At 46.9% G+C, this 21,184-nt stretch overlaps 1 protein-coding gene across 1 annotated transcript; it reads right to left on the bottom strand.

Annotated features, from left to right (window-relative positions):
- Window positions 1–502: 502 nt before the first annotated feature.
- On the bottom strand, window positions 503–2,640 carry LOC103641262 (reticuline oxidase). Its single transcript, XM_008664624.4, has one exon. It carries the CDS (start codon window positions 2,540–2,542, stop codon window positions 866–868), a length of 1,677 nt encoding a protein of 558 aa, XP_008662846.1. The 5' UTR covers window positions 2,543–2,640; the 3' UTR covers window positions 503–865.
- Between the last annotated feature and the right edge of the window lie 18,544 nt (window positions 2,641–21,184).

Genomic DNA, 21,184 nt, shown 5'->3' with positions numbered 1-21,184 from the left:
GAAACCTGTACACCCCCTCATAATACAGAGATCAGAAAGAGGCCAGAGGCCCAACCCTATATCTTGTGTCTCGTGTGTTTCCTCTGTCGTTCTTATGGGAAGGGAGACGAGTCTTCTACAACCTTTTACATCTCTACTGCTGACGGGAGGGAAGAGAGCGGATCTGAAGATCTATGATAATGTAGTTCTCAACACAAACAATGTCTCGCTCGATCTGGTTGTCTGCTCCCTCTGCGCGTGCAGAAAATGCCCACTTTGCCAAGCTCGAATGAAGCTCGTGGGCCTATTTTATCTTGTTGTGACATTAGTGGGCCTTTCAGATGCCCAAAATTCCAGAGCAAGAGAAGAAAAGTTTAGCGCAGCAGCTCAAAAAGCTACTGCCAGGCAATACGGTTACCGTCAGATCTCTTTAACACGGTTTCTCTTTAACACGTCATATATAGGCCTCTTAGCATTTGTTATTAACTTTGCACACTGGGCCAGGAAGAATAGACTCGTCATCTGTTAATTCGCAGCATCAGAAAAAGCAGATATAGAAGGAATATGCTGGTACTAATCAATCTTGCACCAGTACAAAATCACACCTTCGTTCTGATCAAGAGATTGATGGACGCGACCTTGGTCACTTCATCAAACAATATTGTCTCTCTCTCTCGTTGTCTGCTAGCTACGTATGATATGATTCAATCGTCCAAACTAAATGCAACGGACGGCACCGCGTGAAAGCAACGCGCGCGCCAAAAGAACACCGCCACCCACATATATTTGTGTGCAAGTGCAATGCATGTGTAATATATCTGACGCGAAGTGTATGCTCATACTCATACTATGCGTGTGACGTACGTGTGCTCTAGCTACTAGCTAGCTATATATCATACGTGCTTCCATTGGATGTGGCCTTGGGCGAGATGCCACGCGTGCTCCACGTCATGCCATGGGCGCCGCCTCCAAGTGGCGGGATACTCTGCGCGTTGCGGAACACGTTGTCCGGGTCGATCAACGTCTTGGCTCGAACCAGCCGGTCGTAGTTGCCCAGGAAGTACCGCTCGCCCCACGCCCGCGCCGCCTCCACCTGTGGGTTGGGGCTCCTCTCGTCGGCGTCGGACCAGTCGTTCGTTCCGAGATCGAGGTCCATGTAGTTTACGTACGCGGCCCGTGGCTCCGTCGCCACGTACGCTCCCATGAAGTCGTAGAACCGGCGCAGCCAGCCCATGTACTCCTCCCTGCGCTCGTCGTCGCCGGCCGTCCACTCGACCATGTACTGGATGCCGTGGATGTTGCCCTTGCGGTGCGGGAAGGGGAGGACGGCGGACCCGACCCGGTCCATGGCGCCGCCGTACGGGTCCAGGATGACGTACGCCTTGGGCTGCTCGGACAGCAGGCCGACGGCTTTGACCAGGTGGTCTAGCGGCGTCGGACGCCGCACGTAGTCCGACTTTGCCTTGAAGTAGGTCTTGGTGTGCAGCACCCGGTCCGCGAGGTCCGACACGGCGCTCCCCTCGGGCAGGCCGGAGAAGAACACCACGGACTCGATCCAGCTCATCTCCCTCGGGGCCAGGTCGGACAGCCCGATCTCCGGGAACCGGGCCGCCAGGATCTGCATCGCCTCGTGCGCCGGCCCGAGGTACAGCCCCTTGAACGTGACGGAGACGCCGGCGGCCCGGCGGCCCGGGTCCGCCTCCGGCAGCCCGGCGCCGACGAACGCGGAGACGTAGAACTCGTCGGGCAGCCACGGCGCGACGTGCTGCCACGTGGACACCAGCGAGGCGACGGAGCGGGCGGGGCCTGGGCGGTTGACGACGAACGCGGTGACGCGCTCGGGGACCGGGCTGAGGCGGACGCGCCAGGCGTACACGGCGCCCCAGGCGCCGCCGCCGCCGCCGCGGATGGCCCAGAACACGTCCTCCCCCATGGCGGCGCGGTCGAGGACGCGGCCGCGCGCGTCCACCAGCACGGCGTCCACCACGTTGTCCCCCGCCAGGCCGTGCTTGCGCGACAGCAGCCCGAACCCCCCGCCGGCGATGTGCCCGCCCGAGCCGACCGTCGGGCACGACCCCGCCGATAATGCCAGCGCCGGGCTGGCCGCCGCCACGGCGCGGTACGCCTGCCCCAGCGTCGCGCCGGCCTGCACCCACGCCGTGCGCCGCGCCGCGTCCACGCGCACGCGGTCCAGCGCCGCTAGGTCCACCACGGCGAACGCGCCGCCGCCGTCCGAGGTCGTGTAGGACTGCCCCTCGTAGCTGTGCCCGCCGCTGCGGAGCCGCAGCGCCAGCCCCGCCCCCCGCGCGCACCGCACCGCGTCGCAAAGCTCCTGCAGCGACGCCGGGACCACCACGGCCGCGGGCTTGGGCGCGCCCGCGCCCGCGAACCGCAGGTTCTGCACGGAGACGAGCAGCGCCGCGGCGTACCCGGGGGACTGCCGCGTCGTCACGTTGCCCACGCCGGCGGCGGCCAGGCACGCCGTGAAGCGTCCGTCGACTCTGCCGCCTGCTTGCACGGCGAAGAGGCGGAGCACGAGAGGGAGCAGGGCGAGGGCCGCCATGTGCGTGCGTGCGACACTGCAGCTGCAGCTACACCCCGGTGGAGCTCACAGCTGAGCCAGAGGAGTGTGGGGTTTTATACACGTCACGCATGATCACCGAGGTTTTTGTTGGCGAGTTGCGGAGAGCGACGTACGCGCTGGCTGATTTGTCAAGGGCAGGCAGTTAGTTACTAAAACAACAAGGTGATTAATCGTTAGTTTCTTTTGTTTTAGCGCGTGGCCGGCAAGGTGTACGGCGTTGTCGGATAAGGTAGCTTCTGCAGAGACCTGCTGCAGCTTTGCACGGGCATCACGATCACGAGGAGTTTGCATTGCCGGATTCCGAATTAGTTTTTCGGTATCAACAACAAGGGAGGAACAGGGACAGGCAGGCAGAGTCCAATCGGATGTTCGTAGCAGCAGCAGGTGGCGATGGCGAGACAGAGACCGAGAAGCACAGGACAAATTAGGAGAGCGGCCGTCTGTCGAAACGGGTGTGCGCGAGGTTTTGCCGATCAGTCGGATAACTCTTTCGCAGGCCGTCTGCCGTCGGCTTCTTCTTTAGTTACTTGCTCCGTTTCCAAACCCTTTTTTTATTAAGTCTCGTTCGTTTTCTTTCATTTTTGGAACTGAAATCTTACTAATAAAATAGACTATTTATTTTAGAATATAACATTCCACTACTTTCTAAAGTTATCATATAAGCCTATCTCAAATTTAAGGTTTGAGAGATGGAAATTGATTCTATAGATTTACATGTTATTTTTCTGATATACAACTTATAACACTCCTCTACTTGCTTCGTTATAACATAAATGTAGTATATAACTATCTCTTTCATATGATTTAGAATAATATACAAATATATTACATATATAAATATATGAACTTAATTAGTTTTGTTTAAATTAGAGATATCTTAAGTTTGATTAGAATTATAGAAAAAAATACAGCAGATTTGTAACACCCAATAGATACACTATAAAAATATAATTAACAAAGAATCTAACAATACTTATCAGGTTTATAAATATTATTATTTACTTATATAAATCTAATTAAACTCAAATGTTTTAGCTCTTATTTAAAAATAATAATGGTAGGACGGAGATAGTATTTGCGAGCAATGCCGGCCTGCCGGCCCGAAGCCATCGCCACAACGAACTCTCGTGTCTATTTTATTCTAGTATATAGCCATCATCATCCTGGCTTAATTGGATGGAGCAATCGCCTGACGTGTAGTACTTCAATTAACCTAACGCTGGCTGTCTTGCTGAAATGATGATGAGCGTCTCGTCGGTTAGGTGATGCCACCTTTGCATCCCAGGAATTAAAGCAAAAAGGTGACTAAAGTTTAGTCGTTTCGGAGCTATAGATAGATTCAAATAGGAAGAGTTATAAGTGGCTATATTGATACTTTTCTTTTTATTATTTTAGTAAGCCTCCTAATGGCAAAAAACCCAATCCACACCCAAATCTAGTAACTTTGACATCCATCTCACAACCACACAAAAATATAAGAAGAAAATTAAACCCAACCCACCCAATAATATTATTAATCCCAAAACAATCCATAACTGGGTGGAAACCCATGAAAAACCCACGGATTCAAACAGAACATATAGTTTCATCATCTAGAGATCCAAACAGAACATATAGTTATGATTGAACGTTTGTATCGTAAAAGGCCAAATTAAGAGAATACATCTAGAGATCCAAACAGAACATATAGTTTCATCATCTATTAATTATTAAAGAAATGCAGATAAAAGTACAATATAGTTTCTTGAATGGATAAGCCTGCCGCTGGCTATCTATCGTCTGCCTATGTTCAGAAATCATAACTGAAGTACCCTTAATAATGCCTGGGAGACAGACACAGTCAGGGAGTGAAAATATGCTAGGAAATGTAGTGTTTTTTTAATCCACACGGACCACGGTCCAACTAGACATGACATGCTTGCAGGAATACGGATTGGTGAAGACCCATGGAAACCCATGTCTATGCAAACCCATCTACACCTATGAGTATCAACCATTTTGACCCGTAATACAAAATAAACCCACCCAACCCAACCCGTTCACAATTAAAACCCATCACAACCCACCAAAACAAACTCATTTCTTAAACCCACCTAAAATATCCGTTTACACCCACCCCATTTGCAGGCCTACATCTTAGCCACTTTTGTCTCTATCTCTTTAGATCTTTAGCTGGTAAGTGATTAATAGAGAGTTTGATCTGAGGAATGAGCTAGTCCATCATCTTCTTACTCGTCACTTTTTTTTGGTTTGTGAAATTGAATGAGTTAATTCATCACCACATCATTTCTCATAGTTATTTAGTTAGTTAGTACTAATATGGTAAATGAAGTCATCCTATCAGATTTGAGGAATGAACACATGATACACCACATCATTTTAGATGGAGTGATTTCTTAAATCAAACACACCCTAAGTTTTGGTCACTTTTGTTCTATCTCATGACATCAAATAGAACCTTACGATGTTGATACTATTTTCTTCCACTGTCATCTACGTAGATTGGCATGGTGCATATCGAGAGAAAGAGTACTTTTCGGTGACAATGCCTCCCTATCAAGAAGATTTACATCGCTCAACACATTTGCAATTTCTTTTTTTTTCCCATGACTAATTTGGATTTTATGGACTAGTACAAGAAATAAGATGGGTATCGAGGAAAAAAGTTTCCTTTCCTCCTCCAAGTGAATTCGTTTTCTATGCTACAGGCTTCTCGCAGAAATGGGATGGTGGCGCGTGACTGTGACGAAGATCGTGGCGATCATCTGGACATCTTTAATCCACCCGCTCATTCCCGTCGCAGGACGACGTAGCTAGAGCGGGGCGCGGCCGTCTGTGTATTCGTCTGTCCTCCGAGTCACGCCCTCAATCAACTGGCCACTCGATGCCAAATACTACGAGACTCCGTTTGTTATAATTCAGACAAAACTAATTATGTTCATATATTTAAATATGTAATATATTTGTATATTATTCTAAATTATATGAGAGATATAGTTATATATTATATTTATGTTAAAGTAAAGCAAGTAAAAGAGTGTGCTATAAATTGAGCATTAGAAAAATAGCATGCAAATCTATAGAATCAATTTCTATCTCTCACTTTATGAATTTGAGATATATTTATATGATAACTTTGGAAAGTGGTAAAATGTCACATTCTAAAAAAAATAGTCTATTCCATTAGTAAGATCCCAGTTCCTCAAAATAAAAGGAAACAAACGGGACATGAGTTCCTTCAAGCTGACGAAAATCTTCAGTTTGGATGTGCGTGCTTGTTTTGTCTGGTCCTGACATTCTTGTAGCTCCTGCGCCAGAATCTTTCTTCATGGTTTGAAGACCAGAATATACCAAATCAGCAACCAATTGACTCAAGACGCTAATGTTCTCTGCAATATTTGATCCCTTTTGCATCTTCAAACCAGACAGTTCCGGCTTAAAGTATATTTTCTACGCATCAGGGAAAAACCAAAAATTTTCATCGGCCAAGATAAAATTCGCTAGTTTCTGCCGGTCGATCGGGAGATAACCAACCAAGTGAAACTAAAATGATTTCTAGCTACTTCGTGACATCGTCTGCGCCCGCTTTCTGTATAAAAACAGAGGAGTGCTGTGAAGCGGAACAATATTTACTGCTCTCGCACCTACCTGTTGCTGCTTTTTTCTCCGCCTCCGAAGCTCTCCGCTGGCCGCTAGCTGAAGCGACCTTCGGGGGAGCTTGCTTTGAATGGACAAAATTCGCACAACCGCTATGCTAGCCACTGCCACATCGTCAGAGGCCTTTTTGAGGGACGAAGTCGCTTCAGATACCGCACCAATTTCTGAAGTCATGAGGGCTTCTGCAGCGTTAAGGTCCAAGAATGATCTGAATGATACAACGGGGAAGGCTTCCGAAATTGTAGAGGAAGAATATGAAAGTCGGCCAACAAAGCCAGGTTACATTAAAATGGGTTGATCTATTTTGAAGGCTAAAGATTTGAAAGTTATGAAGGAGCTTGGGTATTTTGGCAATAAGGTTAAAGTTCGTCTTGCTGATGATGAGATGACCCCGAAAAGCCGAAGAACAAAGAAGTTGTGGTTTTCATAAGCTGCTATTGGGCTAGTCTTTGGTTGCCGATGTATAGGATGATTGCGAAGGTTCTTAAGAAATTTGAGGTATACATGCATCAGTTAAATCCAAATGCTATCATTAGGCTTGGTGTTTTTATATGGGTCGTGTGATGTCAGGGGGTCCGCACTAAAGCATATATTGCATGAGCTGCATTATCAGACAAAGGCTAGACCTTTAGATAAGCTTTATAACAACTTCGTTTGTTACAACTTCTCCTATTATAGTGACTCTGTTGCTCTTGTGCTTGCCTACCGAACCAAGTGGCATAACGAATGTATGAAGGAGTGGTTTTATGCTGAAGTGGACTCTGAGCAACAAGATGATTTTAAGCCTATAGTGATGAGTCCACTGAAGGTTAGTTTTGGCCTGAAAAGGCCAAACTATAGGATGAGTGAGGCTATTCAAGATGATTACAAAGCTTATAATGTTGTGGTCGAGAGAATAGGGACTCAGGATCTGATTCAAGAGTTTCTTGTGTACAATGTGTTTCTTACGCAAACTAGATGCAAGGTACTAGAGGTATCGAAGCCGAAGGAAGGCAACGAGAAAGAAGGGGATAATAAGTTTGTGCCTTTACCTTTTGAGTTTAAAGAACAAGCTTCATTCCGAACTCCTTCTTTAGAGTGGATGAAGTTTATTGAATCAAGATGCAATGAGATTGTTGGGAACTATCTTGTTAAGGAGGATGAAGCTATGAGTGCAGCTTTTGGGACCCGAGGGAAGCGAAGGTTGAATAGGGTCATGGATGCTCTGGGCTTCGACTATCCAGACTACTCCAAACCAACCACTAATACTGAAGCTGGCGAAAAGAGGAAGAGAAGTGCGAAGTTGACTGACAAAAGGGCCTCTAAGAGGGAAGAGCATAAACAAGTTGATGGTAGTGAAGAATTGAAGACTAGAGGGAGTGACAATGGTGAAGATTCTCTTTTTGATAGGGCCACTCCTTTAAAGAGAAAGAAGGATAAAATTATTGAGGGTAGAATTGAAAAGACAATTACAAAAGAGCAAGGGAAGTGAAGTGCATCTACTTTGTCTTTAGAATGTACTCACATACTTGAGATAATGACTCAATCTTTACCTTTTTCCACTCTAGGTTCGTTGGGGTCGGATCTGACTATCCTATTAATGGCTGCAAAGAGTATGGATGAATAAGAGAAAGAAGGTGGTGCTTCGGTGCCTACAATGGTAGAGGGCTCACCGGCGAAGGATAAGAGTTCTGGGATTGAATCTCTTGTTGATGCAATTTTGGATCTTCTTCACTAGAGGAGGAAGAAATTTTTTGAAGAAACTGCTGAAGCTGCCAAGTCTTTGGAATCTGAAAGGCTATCAAAATCCCAAGCGATACTTTGGAGCCAAACGTGGCTAAGACCGTTCGCTCTTCTGGTGAGGAGTTAGACAAAGAGGTTGACTTTAATATTAGATACCTTGCTGGCAGTGACTTGAGCGAAGAGGCTGCTTCAAAGCTGAAGGAGCAAGCTGAAGCTCTTGGGTATACCTCCGGGCTACAATCTTTGGTGGAGGAAAATATGTCCTGGTTTGCGTTCCCGACGCTGGGGAGGCCAGTGTGGTTAAAAATGTTGTTCGAAGCGTTGGGCTTCTAGAAATCGAGGGGATCCATGGGGGAGGAATCACCTCCATTTCTCTGTCCACCAAACCAACCTTGAGGCGTTGAAACTGGCCTAAGAAGTTCACTCGAAGCGTGATGTTTTCATGTATAAAATCTTTTATCTTAATTACGATGATAAATAAATTTTTCTGTATTTGAGAAAAAGGTTATATTGAATAAATAAGAAAAAAATAAAGACATAAAACGTTTATTTGGACTAGTTTAATCTATCCCAATAAATCCCTAATGACTAATTTATAGGGTGTTTGGTTTGAGAAATAAGCTAGTCCATCATCTTCTCACTTCTCACTTTTTTGTTTGGTTCATGGAATGGAATGAGTTGATCCATCACTACCTCATTCATCATAGTTAGTTAGTACTAATATGGGGAATGGGGTCATCCCACCAAATTTAAGGAATGGACTCATGATGCATCATCTCATGTTGGATGGAATAATTCCTCAAACCAAACACAACACTCTCTTAGAAACTTAGGGGTTGTTTGGTTTGAGAAATCACTACATCCAAAATGAGGTGCTGCATCATGGATCCATTCCTCAAATTTGGTGGGATGACCCCATTCCTTATATTAGTACTAACTACTAGGATGCTTGATTTGAGGAATGAGTTACTCCATCATCTTCTCACTCCTCACTTTTTTGTTTGGTTTGTGGAATGGAATGAGTTGGTCCATCACCACCTCATTCCTCATAGTTAGTTAGTACTAATATGAGGAATAGAGTCATCCCACCAAATTGAGGAATGGACTCATGATGCATCACCTCATTTTAGATGGAGTGATTCCTCAAACCAAACACCCCCTAACTAACTAACTATGAGGAATGAGGTGGTGATAGATCAACTCATTCCATTCCACAAACCAAACAAAAAAGTGAGGAGTGAGAAGATGATGTACTAGCTAATTCCTCAAACCAAACGCCCTATTAAATCTTCTTCAGAATTCTTGAGGATCATGAGGAAAATTAGCTCTAGAAATTCTAGAGGGGGATTTGTTGAGCACCATTTGTGGCATTAGGCATGGTCGGACGGTCTGACATTGAGGTCTGGACGGTCCGTGATAGGATTAGATCAGGCGGTTAAACTCCTATCTCTTCGCGTGATTGCTCTAATCTCGTGGGAGCTGTTGGAGAACGCCTAGGAATGGGTCTAGACCTCCCCCTTATATATTTGAAGGGGTACGACCGATTGAAACACCAACAATCGATCAAATAATCAATATATCTTCTGTTCTTTACATTTTGGCATAGGAGTAGACAGTAACATAGTTTTCTCTTTCTAATCTTCACCTCTCTCTGAGTCTACGTCATTTAGAGACGTCTTAGGTGGCGTGCTGACCCAAAGACAAACCCTAGGATCTCTCCTCCCCGAGAGCGAGATCCAGGTGTTGTTGGTGAACTTCATTGCCTCTGCACACGTGCGGACCGTCTGGCCATCAGGCGTAGACCATATGCGCCAGGTTGCAGACCGTCTGACCCTCGGTCGCGGATCGTCGACACTTCGCAGAGATTGCGACCCCCCGGTACACATCATAGTGATTGGCGCCCGGATCGGTGCCAGCACACTTTTTGGCAACTTCGTTGGGGGAAATCGCGTGAAGATCTATCAGATCAGCCCTTGATGGATGGTTTAAAGGATAGTTCTCACGTTTCTCCCAATAACATTATCGAGCCAACTATGCAGACTCTATCGACTAAGAATCAGCAAGAGTTCGAGTAGCACAATGAGCATCTGCTCAAGGAGGCACATGCGAAGTTCTCGACCAACTTCAAGGTGGATCGAAATCAAAAGGTCGTCCAACAACGGGCGACTGATTTAGCTTCACTCCGACCTACTACAACTACCACCAAAGTAAGTGAAACAAACAAAATCCAATCCCTGAGATCTTACGTAGATGCACAACGAGAACAAATGCAATGAATACTAGGGGGTATGCAAGAGGATTATAAGAGGCTAGCACGTGCATTTGATAAATCCGATGTTGCTAATTTTCCATCACACGAGGGTAAGACTAGGAAAAATACACACGATCCATCTACTGCAAGTTGGCATGATCAATCCCAATCCCTTTATGGGATGCCGATGGACACATATCCTGGATAACCACAGCCTCCTACGCAGATTGGGGGTAAATCCATCAATCTACGCATGGCCAGACCGTACACGCCTGAGTGCGGACTGTCCGGAACAACGATGGTCGACCCTGTTTTCCGAACCAAGTTACTAAAATACGCGGCAGGGCCACCACATTTTACGCAAATCCTGATAGACTCTTTCGGACCATCCGCACATATGGTCGAACAGTTGAAAGGGAATGTGCCCTTAGGCCTTTTCTATAAATGTTTTGGTGATTAGATGCCCAACACATAGTATTTTGGTTCATATGTGCTAAGTGCTAAAGAGATGAAAATCAAAGAATCAAGGTATGACTCTGGCCTTAGTGAATTGTTTTTGGTACTAACATATTTCTCTAAGTGCTAGGAACCTTGACAGATCAAATGAAATTGGATTGGAGAAGTTTGGCTAATGTCACACCCGGTTTTGGAAGGCAAACCGAATGCGAACCATTTACGTGCCAGGATCAGAAACTCACGTACACAGCGATTACATAATTGGACATCATCACACAATGCTCAAATTAAATAATGGAAAGGTACTTAATTACATCAAGATGTCCAAGACATCCACATAGCTAGTCTATTACATAACCATTGTTCAACATAATTATCAAAGTGCGGAAATACGAAACGTAGATGCTAAGCCTACATAGGCAGCTGACTGGGGGTTTGCCACTAAAGTAAACTAGAACTCGTCGTATTCCTAGAACTCCTCGAAGTCATCCATGTTGCCAGCTTCACCTCTGGAGCACTGAGAACAGTGGGGACAACCTGGGGTGGGGTGGTTTGTAAAGCAAGGGTGAGTACACTTCAACGTACTCAGCAAATGTCCCGTTTGGCTAAAGTGGACTAGCTGTATGTGGAGTTAAGGTTAAGCAGTTGCTTTTAGTTGGTCAAGTTTTATTATTATAAGTAGAGCCAAATTTTAGTAATAACCCAGTTATTACTCAGAGGCACTCCCTCCAAGAGAGAATACCAGATATCAGGGTTATAATCACCATTGTTAATCATCCTCATAAAAGTAACCATTGTTCTTCTAATCGAAGAGGATCCCAAGGCTGCTCTTAACCGTGAGCACGACTGATATACCAGTTTCTAACACTCTGCAGAGGTTGCACACTTTACCCACAAGCCGTGATTCCCATTCTGCCCGGGGTTCTAGCCTCCCCATTGATCACTACCAAGGTGACCTGGCAGGGTCTCACTACGTAGCCTTTACAAAGATTTCCCAGAGGACATAGCCGCCCGTTAGATTTCTCCAGTTTGATAAACACAATACATCTCCCCAAAGGAAGGGTGACTAACAAAACCAAATCAAAGAACCTCTGCAACCAACCTCGGTAGAGCAAGTACTGTGCCCTGACCCCATTGACGGCCCTACGACGAAGCCAACTACTCCTCTGGTTCCTCTAATTAATCAGCTAAGGGCGTCCCATTCCACCCTCATGGTTGCACTGTTATCCCAGGTTGTCACTCCCCAAACAGGTCCTTACGGAGAGGCACTCAGGAAAGAGCCTGAGCCCCCTAAAGTAATCACAAGGACCCCATCAGGATAACATCATCATATCATAAAAGATCACATCATGTTCATTGATTAAGTTTAAGCAATAGCATAAGCTAACCATGATTAACCCAAAAAGGTAAACAAGGGTAAGGGAAATACAAACTAGTCAATCCTTAAGTTTCAATAATGAAATGTGGGACAGTGAATTATAAAGTAAAGTAGGACAAGATAGGTCTGAGGACACTTGCCTTCATCAGGTTGTTGCTCAGAGAGATCTTTGGCAACACACTCAGGAGCCACGTGCTGCTCGTTGTCTAAGTAAAGCGAGCATACATTCAATACATTTGGAAGGTAAAAATGAACATCACATCACACATGTACAAATATTGGCACACAACTCAAGAAGGTTCAATATTAAGTACAGAGGAATGAGGTCATGTTATAAAAATAGACTAATCCTACTTGGGGAATTGATTACTCTCTAAATGTTTGGAACATAGCTCAAAAAGGTTAAGTTGTGATTAAAACAAATGAAAGCTAGAATTATAAGATAAACTACTCTCATTTAGAAATTTGATTATCTTTAAGTATTATCCGTAATTACATTCCTAATTCTATTTATGACATTAAGGCCTAGAGGTTAAGCCAAAAATAAATCCAAGTAATGTATAACTCTAATCTCACAAGATTGAATATACTTTATTCCTAGGGTTCTCCTTTTATTTATTTCATTAAATAAATAAATCAACATATACTTTAATTCTATATTCTAAGTGTAAAAATTAAAGTGTACATATTACAGTTGGTCATATTGTATTTGAACAGAGAATAATTTGGTGAACATTTTGCAATTTGAACCACTAAGTTTGGAGTTCATATGAAAAAGATATGAAATAAACAAGTTTTGAAGTTTGAAAAATGAAATTAGGGCTAAATTTGTGATTAAATAAAAGTCTAGGGGTCTAATTGAAACAAACCAGGGACCTATGCGCTAAAACAGAGGACGACGGGTTGATTTCCTAAAACCAGGGGGTTTCTTAAGCAAAACAGCCACGCGAAGGGGTATCGCGTGAATCCAACCGTCAGATCTAAAACCAACGGCTGAGATTAGATCTGCGGCCGAGGGCGCGTGGGCGCGGGCAGGCGAGCACTGACAAGCGGGCCAAGGGCGTCAGCAGCAGAGGGGAAGGGTGCACTAACCGAGCGGACCCAACGCCAGAGGACATGGGCGCTAACAGGCGGGCCAGGGCGTCAGGGCGCGCGGCGCGAAGCGGTATCCTGGGGTCCGGGCCGTTCGATCAAGATCGGACGGAGGGGGGTCCGAGGGGGTTCGAGCCATTCGATCAAGATCGGACGGAGGAAATCAGACCGGGGAAACAGACGTGCGCGAAGCGACGCCGCTCCTCTCCGCGGCGGTGAGGTCGCCGGAGTTGAGGCAGGCGCGAGCTAGGGTGGCTCCGGGGTGGCCTGAGTTGGGCAGAGAGGGAGAGGGTGCCACGGCGAACTCAATAGCGGGGAAGAAGCCATGAATCCACGAGCAGAGAGGGTAGAACGGCGGTGAGAAAGTCTTGGGCGGGCCGGAGCAACTCCGATGAGCCATTCTAGCCACGGGGAGGGGACTTAAGGCGCGCTAAGGCCTGGGCTAGCTTCAGCAGAGGCAAGAGTGACATAGGGATCTACTCCGGGGAACTAGACCGGGCTGAATCGGCCGGCCACCGCGCGAGCACGGTGGACTGCCGCGGTCGAGCACTGGCGAAGGTGAAATTGGATGAACACAGGGCGCAATAAGGGAAATTGGGCATAGGGACGGGTGTCTCACCTCGGGGCGGAGCTCGGGGAGGCTTGGAGCGGTCTCCGGTGAGCTGGATGGCTGGGAATGCGGGCGGGGGTCTCCAGCGGCGGCTGGCGGTGTGGGCAGAGCACGAGAGAGGGCGAAGCTGCGCGAAATGAGGTGAGTGATGTGCGCGGGGCACTGGCGGGGCTCTAAAAAGGGAGCTGGGCGCGTGGGCGGGCGTCGTGGCTGAGAAATCCAGCGACGTGCGCGAGTGCGCACGCGTCGGTCCACGGCGAGCGCGGAACGGGCGGAACTGACAGGGAGGGTCCACGGCGCAGAGAGAGAGTGAGGAAAGGGCACGCAGGGCAACGACTCGGCGACTAGCGATCCGGGCCCGCGAGACAGAGAGAGAGAGAGAGGGAGAGCGAGTGAGCGAAGTAACTGGCGCCGACAGGCTGGGTCCGCCTGACAGGGGCGACAGGCGCGCGCGCGGGACTTGGTCTGGTGGGCTGGTTTGGGCCAAAATGGCTTTTTCTTTTTCCCTAGATTTCCTAATTCCTTTTCTATTTCTCTTTCTATAGGATTTTCAAATCCAAATTCAACTAGGTTTCAAATTCAAATAAATTCAAACTTGTGCAACACTTCAAAGAATATTTTAAGCTCAGCATGATGCAACAAGTCATGACTCATAAGGTTTTGGCAAAAATAAATAATTAACCTCCACTAGTTTAGGCTATCTCTAATAAAAAAGGAAAAAAAGAGAATGAATCTAGAGAGAGAGAAAACCTAGAGTGAGAAAAAGAAGAGTAACACATGATTTTGGGTGATAATTAGAAAGAAATTTTATACCCCCAAAATTAGGGTGTTACAGACCTATCCCCCTTAAAAGAATCTCGCCCTCGAGATTCAAGGCTGGCTAGCAAAGAGTTCAGGTTACTTGGCTCTCAGATCATCTTCTCTTTCCCAGGTTGCTTCTTCTTCTGAGTGATGGCCCCATTTGACTTTCCACATCCTGATGGTACTTCTCCGAGTGACCCGATCTGTTGTCTCCAGAATTTGAGTTGGCTTCTCAATATAAGTCAGATCTTCTTGAACTTCAAGATCCTCTGCTGGCAACTGCTCTTCCGGCACTCTCAAGCATTTCTTCAACTGAGACACATGGAACACATCGTGCACTGCGGACAGGTTCTCTGGCAAACTGAGTTGATAAGCCACTTCTCCACGTTTGACTTGAATCTGATACGGGCCGATATAGCGAGGTGCCAACTTGCCTTTGACTCCAAACCTCTTGGTTCCTCTGATGGGCGACACTTTCAAGTAGACATAGTCTCCCACTTCAAAACTGAGTTCTCTTCTCCTGGTATCAGCATAGCTTCGCTGCCTGGACTGTGCTGCCTTCAGATTTTCTCGGATCATCCTGATATTCTCTTCGGCTTCAAGCAGAATATCTGGTCCGAACACCTGTCTTTCACCAGGTTGGTCCCAATGCAATGGAGTTCTGCAATTCCTCCCATAGAGCGTTTCGAATGGTGACATCTTTAGACTGGCTTGGTAGCTGTTGTTGTAAGAGAATTCTGCATAAGGTAGCCTCTTGTCCCATCCTAACTGGTCTTGCAAAGCACAAGCTCTCAACATATCCTCCAGAATTTGATTTGTTCTCTTTGTTTGACCATCTGTCTGTGGGTGATAAGCTGAGCTGAACTTCAAGTGTGTACCCAAAGCTTCATGTAGCTGCTGCAAAAAGTGATAAGTAAACTGGGTGCCTCTGTCCGATATTATTTTCTTTGGAATACCATGCAAGCACACAATCCGAGACATGTATAACTCTGCCAACACTACACTGTTATAGGTGGTCTTGACTGGTATGAAATGGGCCGTCTTTGTCAAACGGTCCACTACTACCCAGATGGAGTCATAACCAGCTCGAGTGTGGGGCAAGCCAACTATAAAGTCCATCCCAATCTCATCTCATTTCCACTGTGGAATCTGCAACGGCTGCAACAAACCTGCGGGTCTCTGATGCTCTGCCTTGATCCTCTAATAACTGTCGCATCTAGCCACATACTCCGCTATCTCTCTTTTCATACCATACCACCAGAATCTCCTCTTCAAATCTTGGTACATTTTCTCACTACCCGGGTGTATAGAATATGCTATCTCATGAGCTTCCTTGAGAATCAGTTCCTGGATCGAGGTGATGTTGGGACACATAGCCTATCTTTGAACCATACCACCCCTTCGGCATCTTCACGGAAATCTGGACCTTTCCCATCGATGATCAGCTAACGGATCTCGTTCATCTTCTCATCATCCTTCTGACCCTTTCTGATGTCTTGCTCCAGAGTGGGCTCTAGCTCAATTGCCACTCCTTGGGTGTTATTCAGAAATCCGAGACTCAATCTGTCGAATTCCTTCGCTAGCTCATATGGCATCGGGTGAGCGGCCAACATATTGACTTGACTCTTCCTGCTAAGAGCATCTGCAACTACGTTTGCTTTGCCTGGGTGATAATGAATCTCCAGCTCTTAATCTTTGATCAACTCTAGCCATCTTCGCTGCCTCATGTTTAACTCTAACGAAGTGAATATGTACTTGAGGCTCTTGTGGTCCGTATAGATATCACACTTCTGCCCATAAAGATAATGCCTCCAGGTCTTCAATGCATGAACCACTGCTGCTAGCTCCAGATCATGAGTGGGGTAATTCTTCTCATGCACTTTCAATTGTCGGGACGAGTATGCCACTACTTTTCCTTCCTGCATTAACACACATCCCAGTCCAGTGTATGAAGCATCGCAATATACTGAGAATGGCTTGTGAACATCTGGCAGAACCAACACTGGCGCTGTTGTTAACTTCTGCTTCAACATTTCAAATGATTCTTGGCACGCTGGGGTCCACTTGAACTCAACCTTTTTTGCTAGCAAGGCTGTCATTGATCTGGCAATCTTGGAGAAACCTTCAATGAAACGTCGGTAATAACCGACCATTCCAATGAAACTCTTGATTCGTCAGACATCTTTTGGTGCTTTCCAGTCCAGAATCGCTGCTACCTTCTTTGGATCCACAACTAATCCATCTCGGTTTATAATATGACCCAAGAATAGAACTTCGCTGATCCAAAACTCACATTTGCTAAGCTTGGCATACAACTGGCAATCTCGTAGCCTTTGAAGTATTTTCCTCAAATGTTCCTCATGCTCTTGCTCATTCTAGGAACATATAAGGATATCATCAATGAACACTACTACGAACTTGTCGAGGTAATCCATGAACACACTGTTCATCAGGTACATGAAGTACGCTGGCTCATTCGTCAATCCGAATGACATAACCATGAACTCATATAGTTCATACTTCGTGATGAATGATGTCTTCAATATGTCTGCAGGTCAGATTTTGAGTTGATGGTAACATGACCTCAGATCTATCTTTGAGAACACACAGGCTCCTCTCAACTGATCAAATAGGTCTTCAATTCGAGGCAGAGGGTACTTGTTCTTGACAGTGACTTCATTCAAAGCTCTGTAATCGATGCACATCCTCTTCTTGCCATCCTTCTTCTCCACAAATAACACTGGGGCTGCCCAAGGTGAGGTACTTGGTCTGATGTAACCTTTCTCTAACAACTCATCAATCTGCTTCTTGAGTTCCACCAACTCTGGTCCGGACACTCGATAGGCTCTCTTGGAAATAGGGGCGGTGCCTGGGATAAGCTCTATGACAAATTCAACTTTCCTTTCAGGTGGCATGCCTGGTAACTCTTCAGGGAATACATCAGGGAATTCTGTCACAATCCTAATTGTTTCAATCGGATTGGACTCCTTGTCATCTACTGATAAATGGTGACAGGCTCCTTCTTCTAGTTCAGGTAAGTACAGCTTGGTTACTACTTCCTTTCTGGATGGGGACACCAACTTAACTGTTCTCTTATCACAACTGACAGTGGCTTGATTTTTGTGTAGCCAATTCATCCCTAGGATGACATCTAACCCTTGAGTTCCCATGACTACTAGGCTAGCGGGGAAGGCTATCCCCCTTATTTCAATCCTTAGATTCGGACAAATCCTATCGAACTGAACTTTTCCCCCAACTGAATTAACTCTCAAAGGTGGGATCGTTGGTTCTATGGGGATGTTATGTGATTCTACCCAAGATGCAGAAACAAAAGAATGTGTGACACCAGTATCAAATAATACTTTTGCTGGGTAGGATTCGACTGGAAACATACCTATGGCCACGTCCTGAGCATCTTGGATTGCTTCGGCCTCTAGGTGATTGACCTTTCCACAGTTGTAGGCCTAACCACGGACTCCTGGTGCTTATTGTGATGCTCCTTGTCTTGTTGGGGCATTGACTGCTGGCGGTTGCTAGGCTGCTTTCTTTAGACAATTCTTCGCCTAGTTATTTTGTTCTCCATAGTAGAAGCATGCATGACCTCCTACTTGTGCGGGGGCTGCTTGGCCATTCTGGTTAGTTGCGGGGGCAGGAAGACGAGCTGCCTGGTTGTTCTGACGTTGGTACTGATTTCCTCCCGGCTGAGTGTTCTGATGGTACTGCTGCTGTTGTTGCTGAGGAAACTGCCTCTGGTACTGGTGCTGGTGCTGACGCTGATGCTGGTGCTGGTGCTGGTGGCCTTGCTTGAATTGCTGTGGCGAGTTGCCTGAGTAGCGGGGACGACTGCTACTCCCGGCCTGAGGTCCATCGATCTTACGCTTCCTTTCCTCCATCTCCCGACGCTTCCTTTTAGTCATGATTGCTCTGTCGATCAAATGCTGGAAGGTGGGGAAAGTGTGGTTCATCAACTGATAATGGAGGGGATCAACCAATCCTCTCAGAAAGCGGTACTGCCTCTTGGCATCTGTGTTGACGTCTTCTGGGGCGTAACATGACAGCTGTTAAAACTTATCCCTATACTCACTGACGGACAAGGGACCTTGCTTCAGGGCGAGAAACTCCTCCTTCCTCACTATCATCAGTCCCTCGGGCACATGGTAGCGACGGAAGTTGTCCCTGAACTCCTCCCAAGTAATGGCTTCAGGGTTGGCATGGGTGGCGAGGTAGGACTCCCACCAAGACTGTGCTGCTCCCCTCAGCTGTCGGGGACCATACAACACCTTCTCGCGGTCGTTGCACTGGGCAGTGGGCAACTCATGCTCCACGGTACACAGCCAATCTTTCACGTCCATGGGGTCAGCAGAGTGGGCAAAGACTGGGGGATGGCCCCTCATGAATTCTGCCCGCTTGTCTCTGGGAACTTGTGGCATCTAGACTTGCACTGGAGGTTGAGGTGGTGGTGGCTGCTGCTGAGCTTGCTGCATGGCTGCTAAGGTCTGACCAATTGCCTGGACTGCTTGGGTCTGCATCAAGAACATCTGCTCAATGGTCATCGAGGGTGGCGATGGCAAATGCTGCTACGGAGCTGCCTCCTCTTGGGGTGCCTACTGCTCTGGCTATGCACACCTCGCACCTCTGCGCCTATTCTCAGACATCTGTAGAAACCACACACATATCAGATCTGACTCTGCAGTCTTTCATCATAAGAAAAGATATACGGAAATCTTCACAGCACTGAACAATTGATCATCTTCATTGACAACTTCTCAGATAAAGAGAAAAGTGGAAATAAATGGATTACCCAACTAAATAACTGACTTTATTAATAACTACACCAAGTTGCAGGGGATACCCACACCTTGATGACAATCATTACAAAGATCCAACTTCATTACATGTTCATCATGACAAGCATCCAACAATAGATAACCAAACTAACTCTAACTAAGACTGACTAGACTAAGACACTGAATTAAGCATTATTACAGACTCCGACTCCAACGATCTATGGATCTAAATCTATGTGGGTCCTGCAGTCTGGGGTACCATAGTCGAAGTGACCACAGGGTGGTGAACGGTAAGGGTGCTGAATCCCAACAGGGGCGGGAGAACCTCCATCAAGATAGTGGCGTGCCACGCACCAACCTCCGCCCGAACCTGGCCCAACTCGTAAAGGGCGTGGTCCAACTCTGTGTTGAGCACGACGACCAAGTTGACCATGCTGCTCAGCCTGGGATTGCCCTCACCAACTGGCGAGACAATCACACCTCCAGCACTGCCAGTCGAACAGCGAGGATAGTACTTCAGGTCAAGGCCATCAGCTACCCCGCTGAACAACGAGCAATACTGAGAAAGCGCTCGTCGTGATGCATCTTGCATGGCTGCCTCGACAGTATCCCTCTCAGTGATAGAATAGTGCTCTGAGAAGGCTTCTGCACCCCGAAGATCATCGTCCGGACGACACACCAAGCAAGTAGCCTCCCACTGGTCCGGGTATAGCCCGCGACGATGCTGGTAGACTACACAACGGTACTCAATAGACCAAGTGTGTCGGTCGAAGGCCCGACACAACAGGGTATCGAGAGCGTCGTGGAAGTGACACCCGCGAGCAGCGTCACGAGTGACGGGTCTCGCGATCCATCCCTCCGGCTCCGGCTCCTCCGAAAGCTCCGTGTCGTGGCTCGAACTACCACCGGCGTCGTCGTCGTCTCCGTCTTCGTCAGGGTCTCCTCCAGCAGCCGGGATGCCCTATGGTGGTGCAGGGGGCATCTCTGGCTGAGGTGCAGGGGAAGGCGGCCTCTCAAACTCCACCTCCCGCTGAGGCGACGGGGAAGAGTCCTCCTGCTCCTGCTCCTGCTCCTGGCGTCTGTGCTCCTGCTCCTTGTGCAGGTGACAATGCAGTCTCTCCAGCTGGCTGTATTGACCTAACACCGTGTGACGTAGGGGATGCTCCGCCAGTCGAGAAGGCAAAAAGGGGATCACCAACTTACGTGCAGTGCACCTGATACGTGCTATCTACAGAAGACATCGTAAGCACAAGAGTAAGGGTAGAACTATGAGACCAGAAAGTAAACAGAAAGGAAAGTGAGACGAAACTTTTTGAGATAAGTAAATAACATAGAGTTGGTCAAGATGACCAACTTTTGAAAAGACACTAAGGTCAAGTTAAGAGTAGAGGTCTATAGTCCTTAGGTCAACCATTCTAGTCTAGGTTAGCGGTCCTACAGTCAGCAAGGCTTTGATACCACTTATGTCACACCCGGTTTTGGATGGCAAACCGAATGCGAACCATGTACGTGTCAGGATCAGAAACTCACGTACACAGCGATTACATAATTGAACATCATCACACAATGCTCGAATTAAATAACGGAAAGGTACTTAATTACATCAAGATGTCCAAGACATCCACATAGTCTATTACATAACCATTGTTCAACATAATTATCAAAGTGCGGAAATACGAAACGTAGATGCTAAGCCTACACAGGCAGCTGACTAGGGGTTTGCCACTAAAGTAAACTAGAACTCGTCGTATTCCTGGAACTCCTCGAAGTCATCCATGTTGCCAGCTTCACCTCCTGAGAACTGAGAACATTGGGGACAACCTGGGGTGGGGTGGTTTGTAAAGCAAGGGTGAGTACACTTCAACGT

This window comes from Zea mays, chromosome 10 (assembly GCF_902167145.1).
Source record: "Zea mays cultivar B73 chromosome 10, Zm-B73-REFERENCE-NAM-5.0, whole genome shotgun sequence".
Classification (NCBI taxonomy): domain Eukaryota; kingdom Viridiplantae; phylum Streptophyta; class Magnoliopsida; order Poales; family Poaceae; genus Zea; species Zea mays.
The sequence above is the reverse complement of the archived record's forward strand: the minus strand, read 5'-3'. Positions and strand labels throughout refer to the sequence as shown.

What these genes read in the sequence shown, in the direction of transcription:
- LOC103641262 (XM_008664624.4), bottom strand. Translation starts at nt 2,542, where the DNA reads ATGGCGGCCCTCGCCCTGCTCCCTCTCGTGCTCCGCCTCTTCGCCGTG.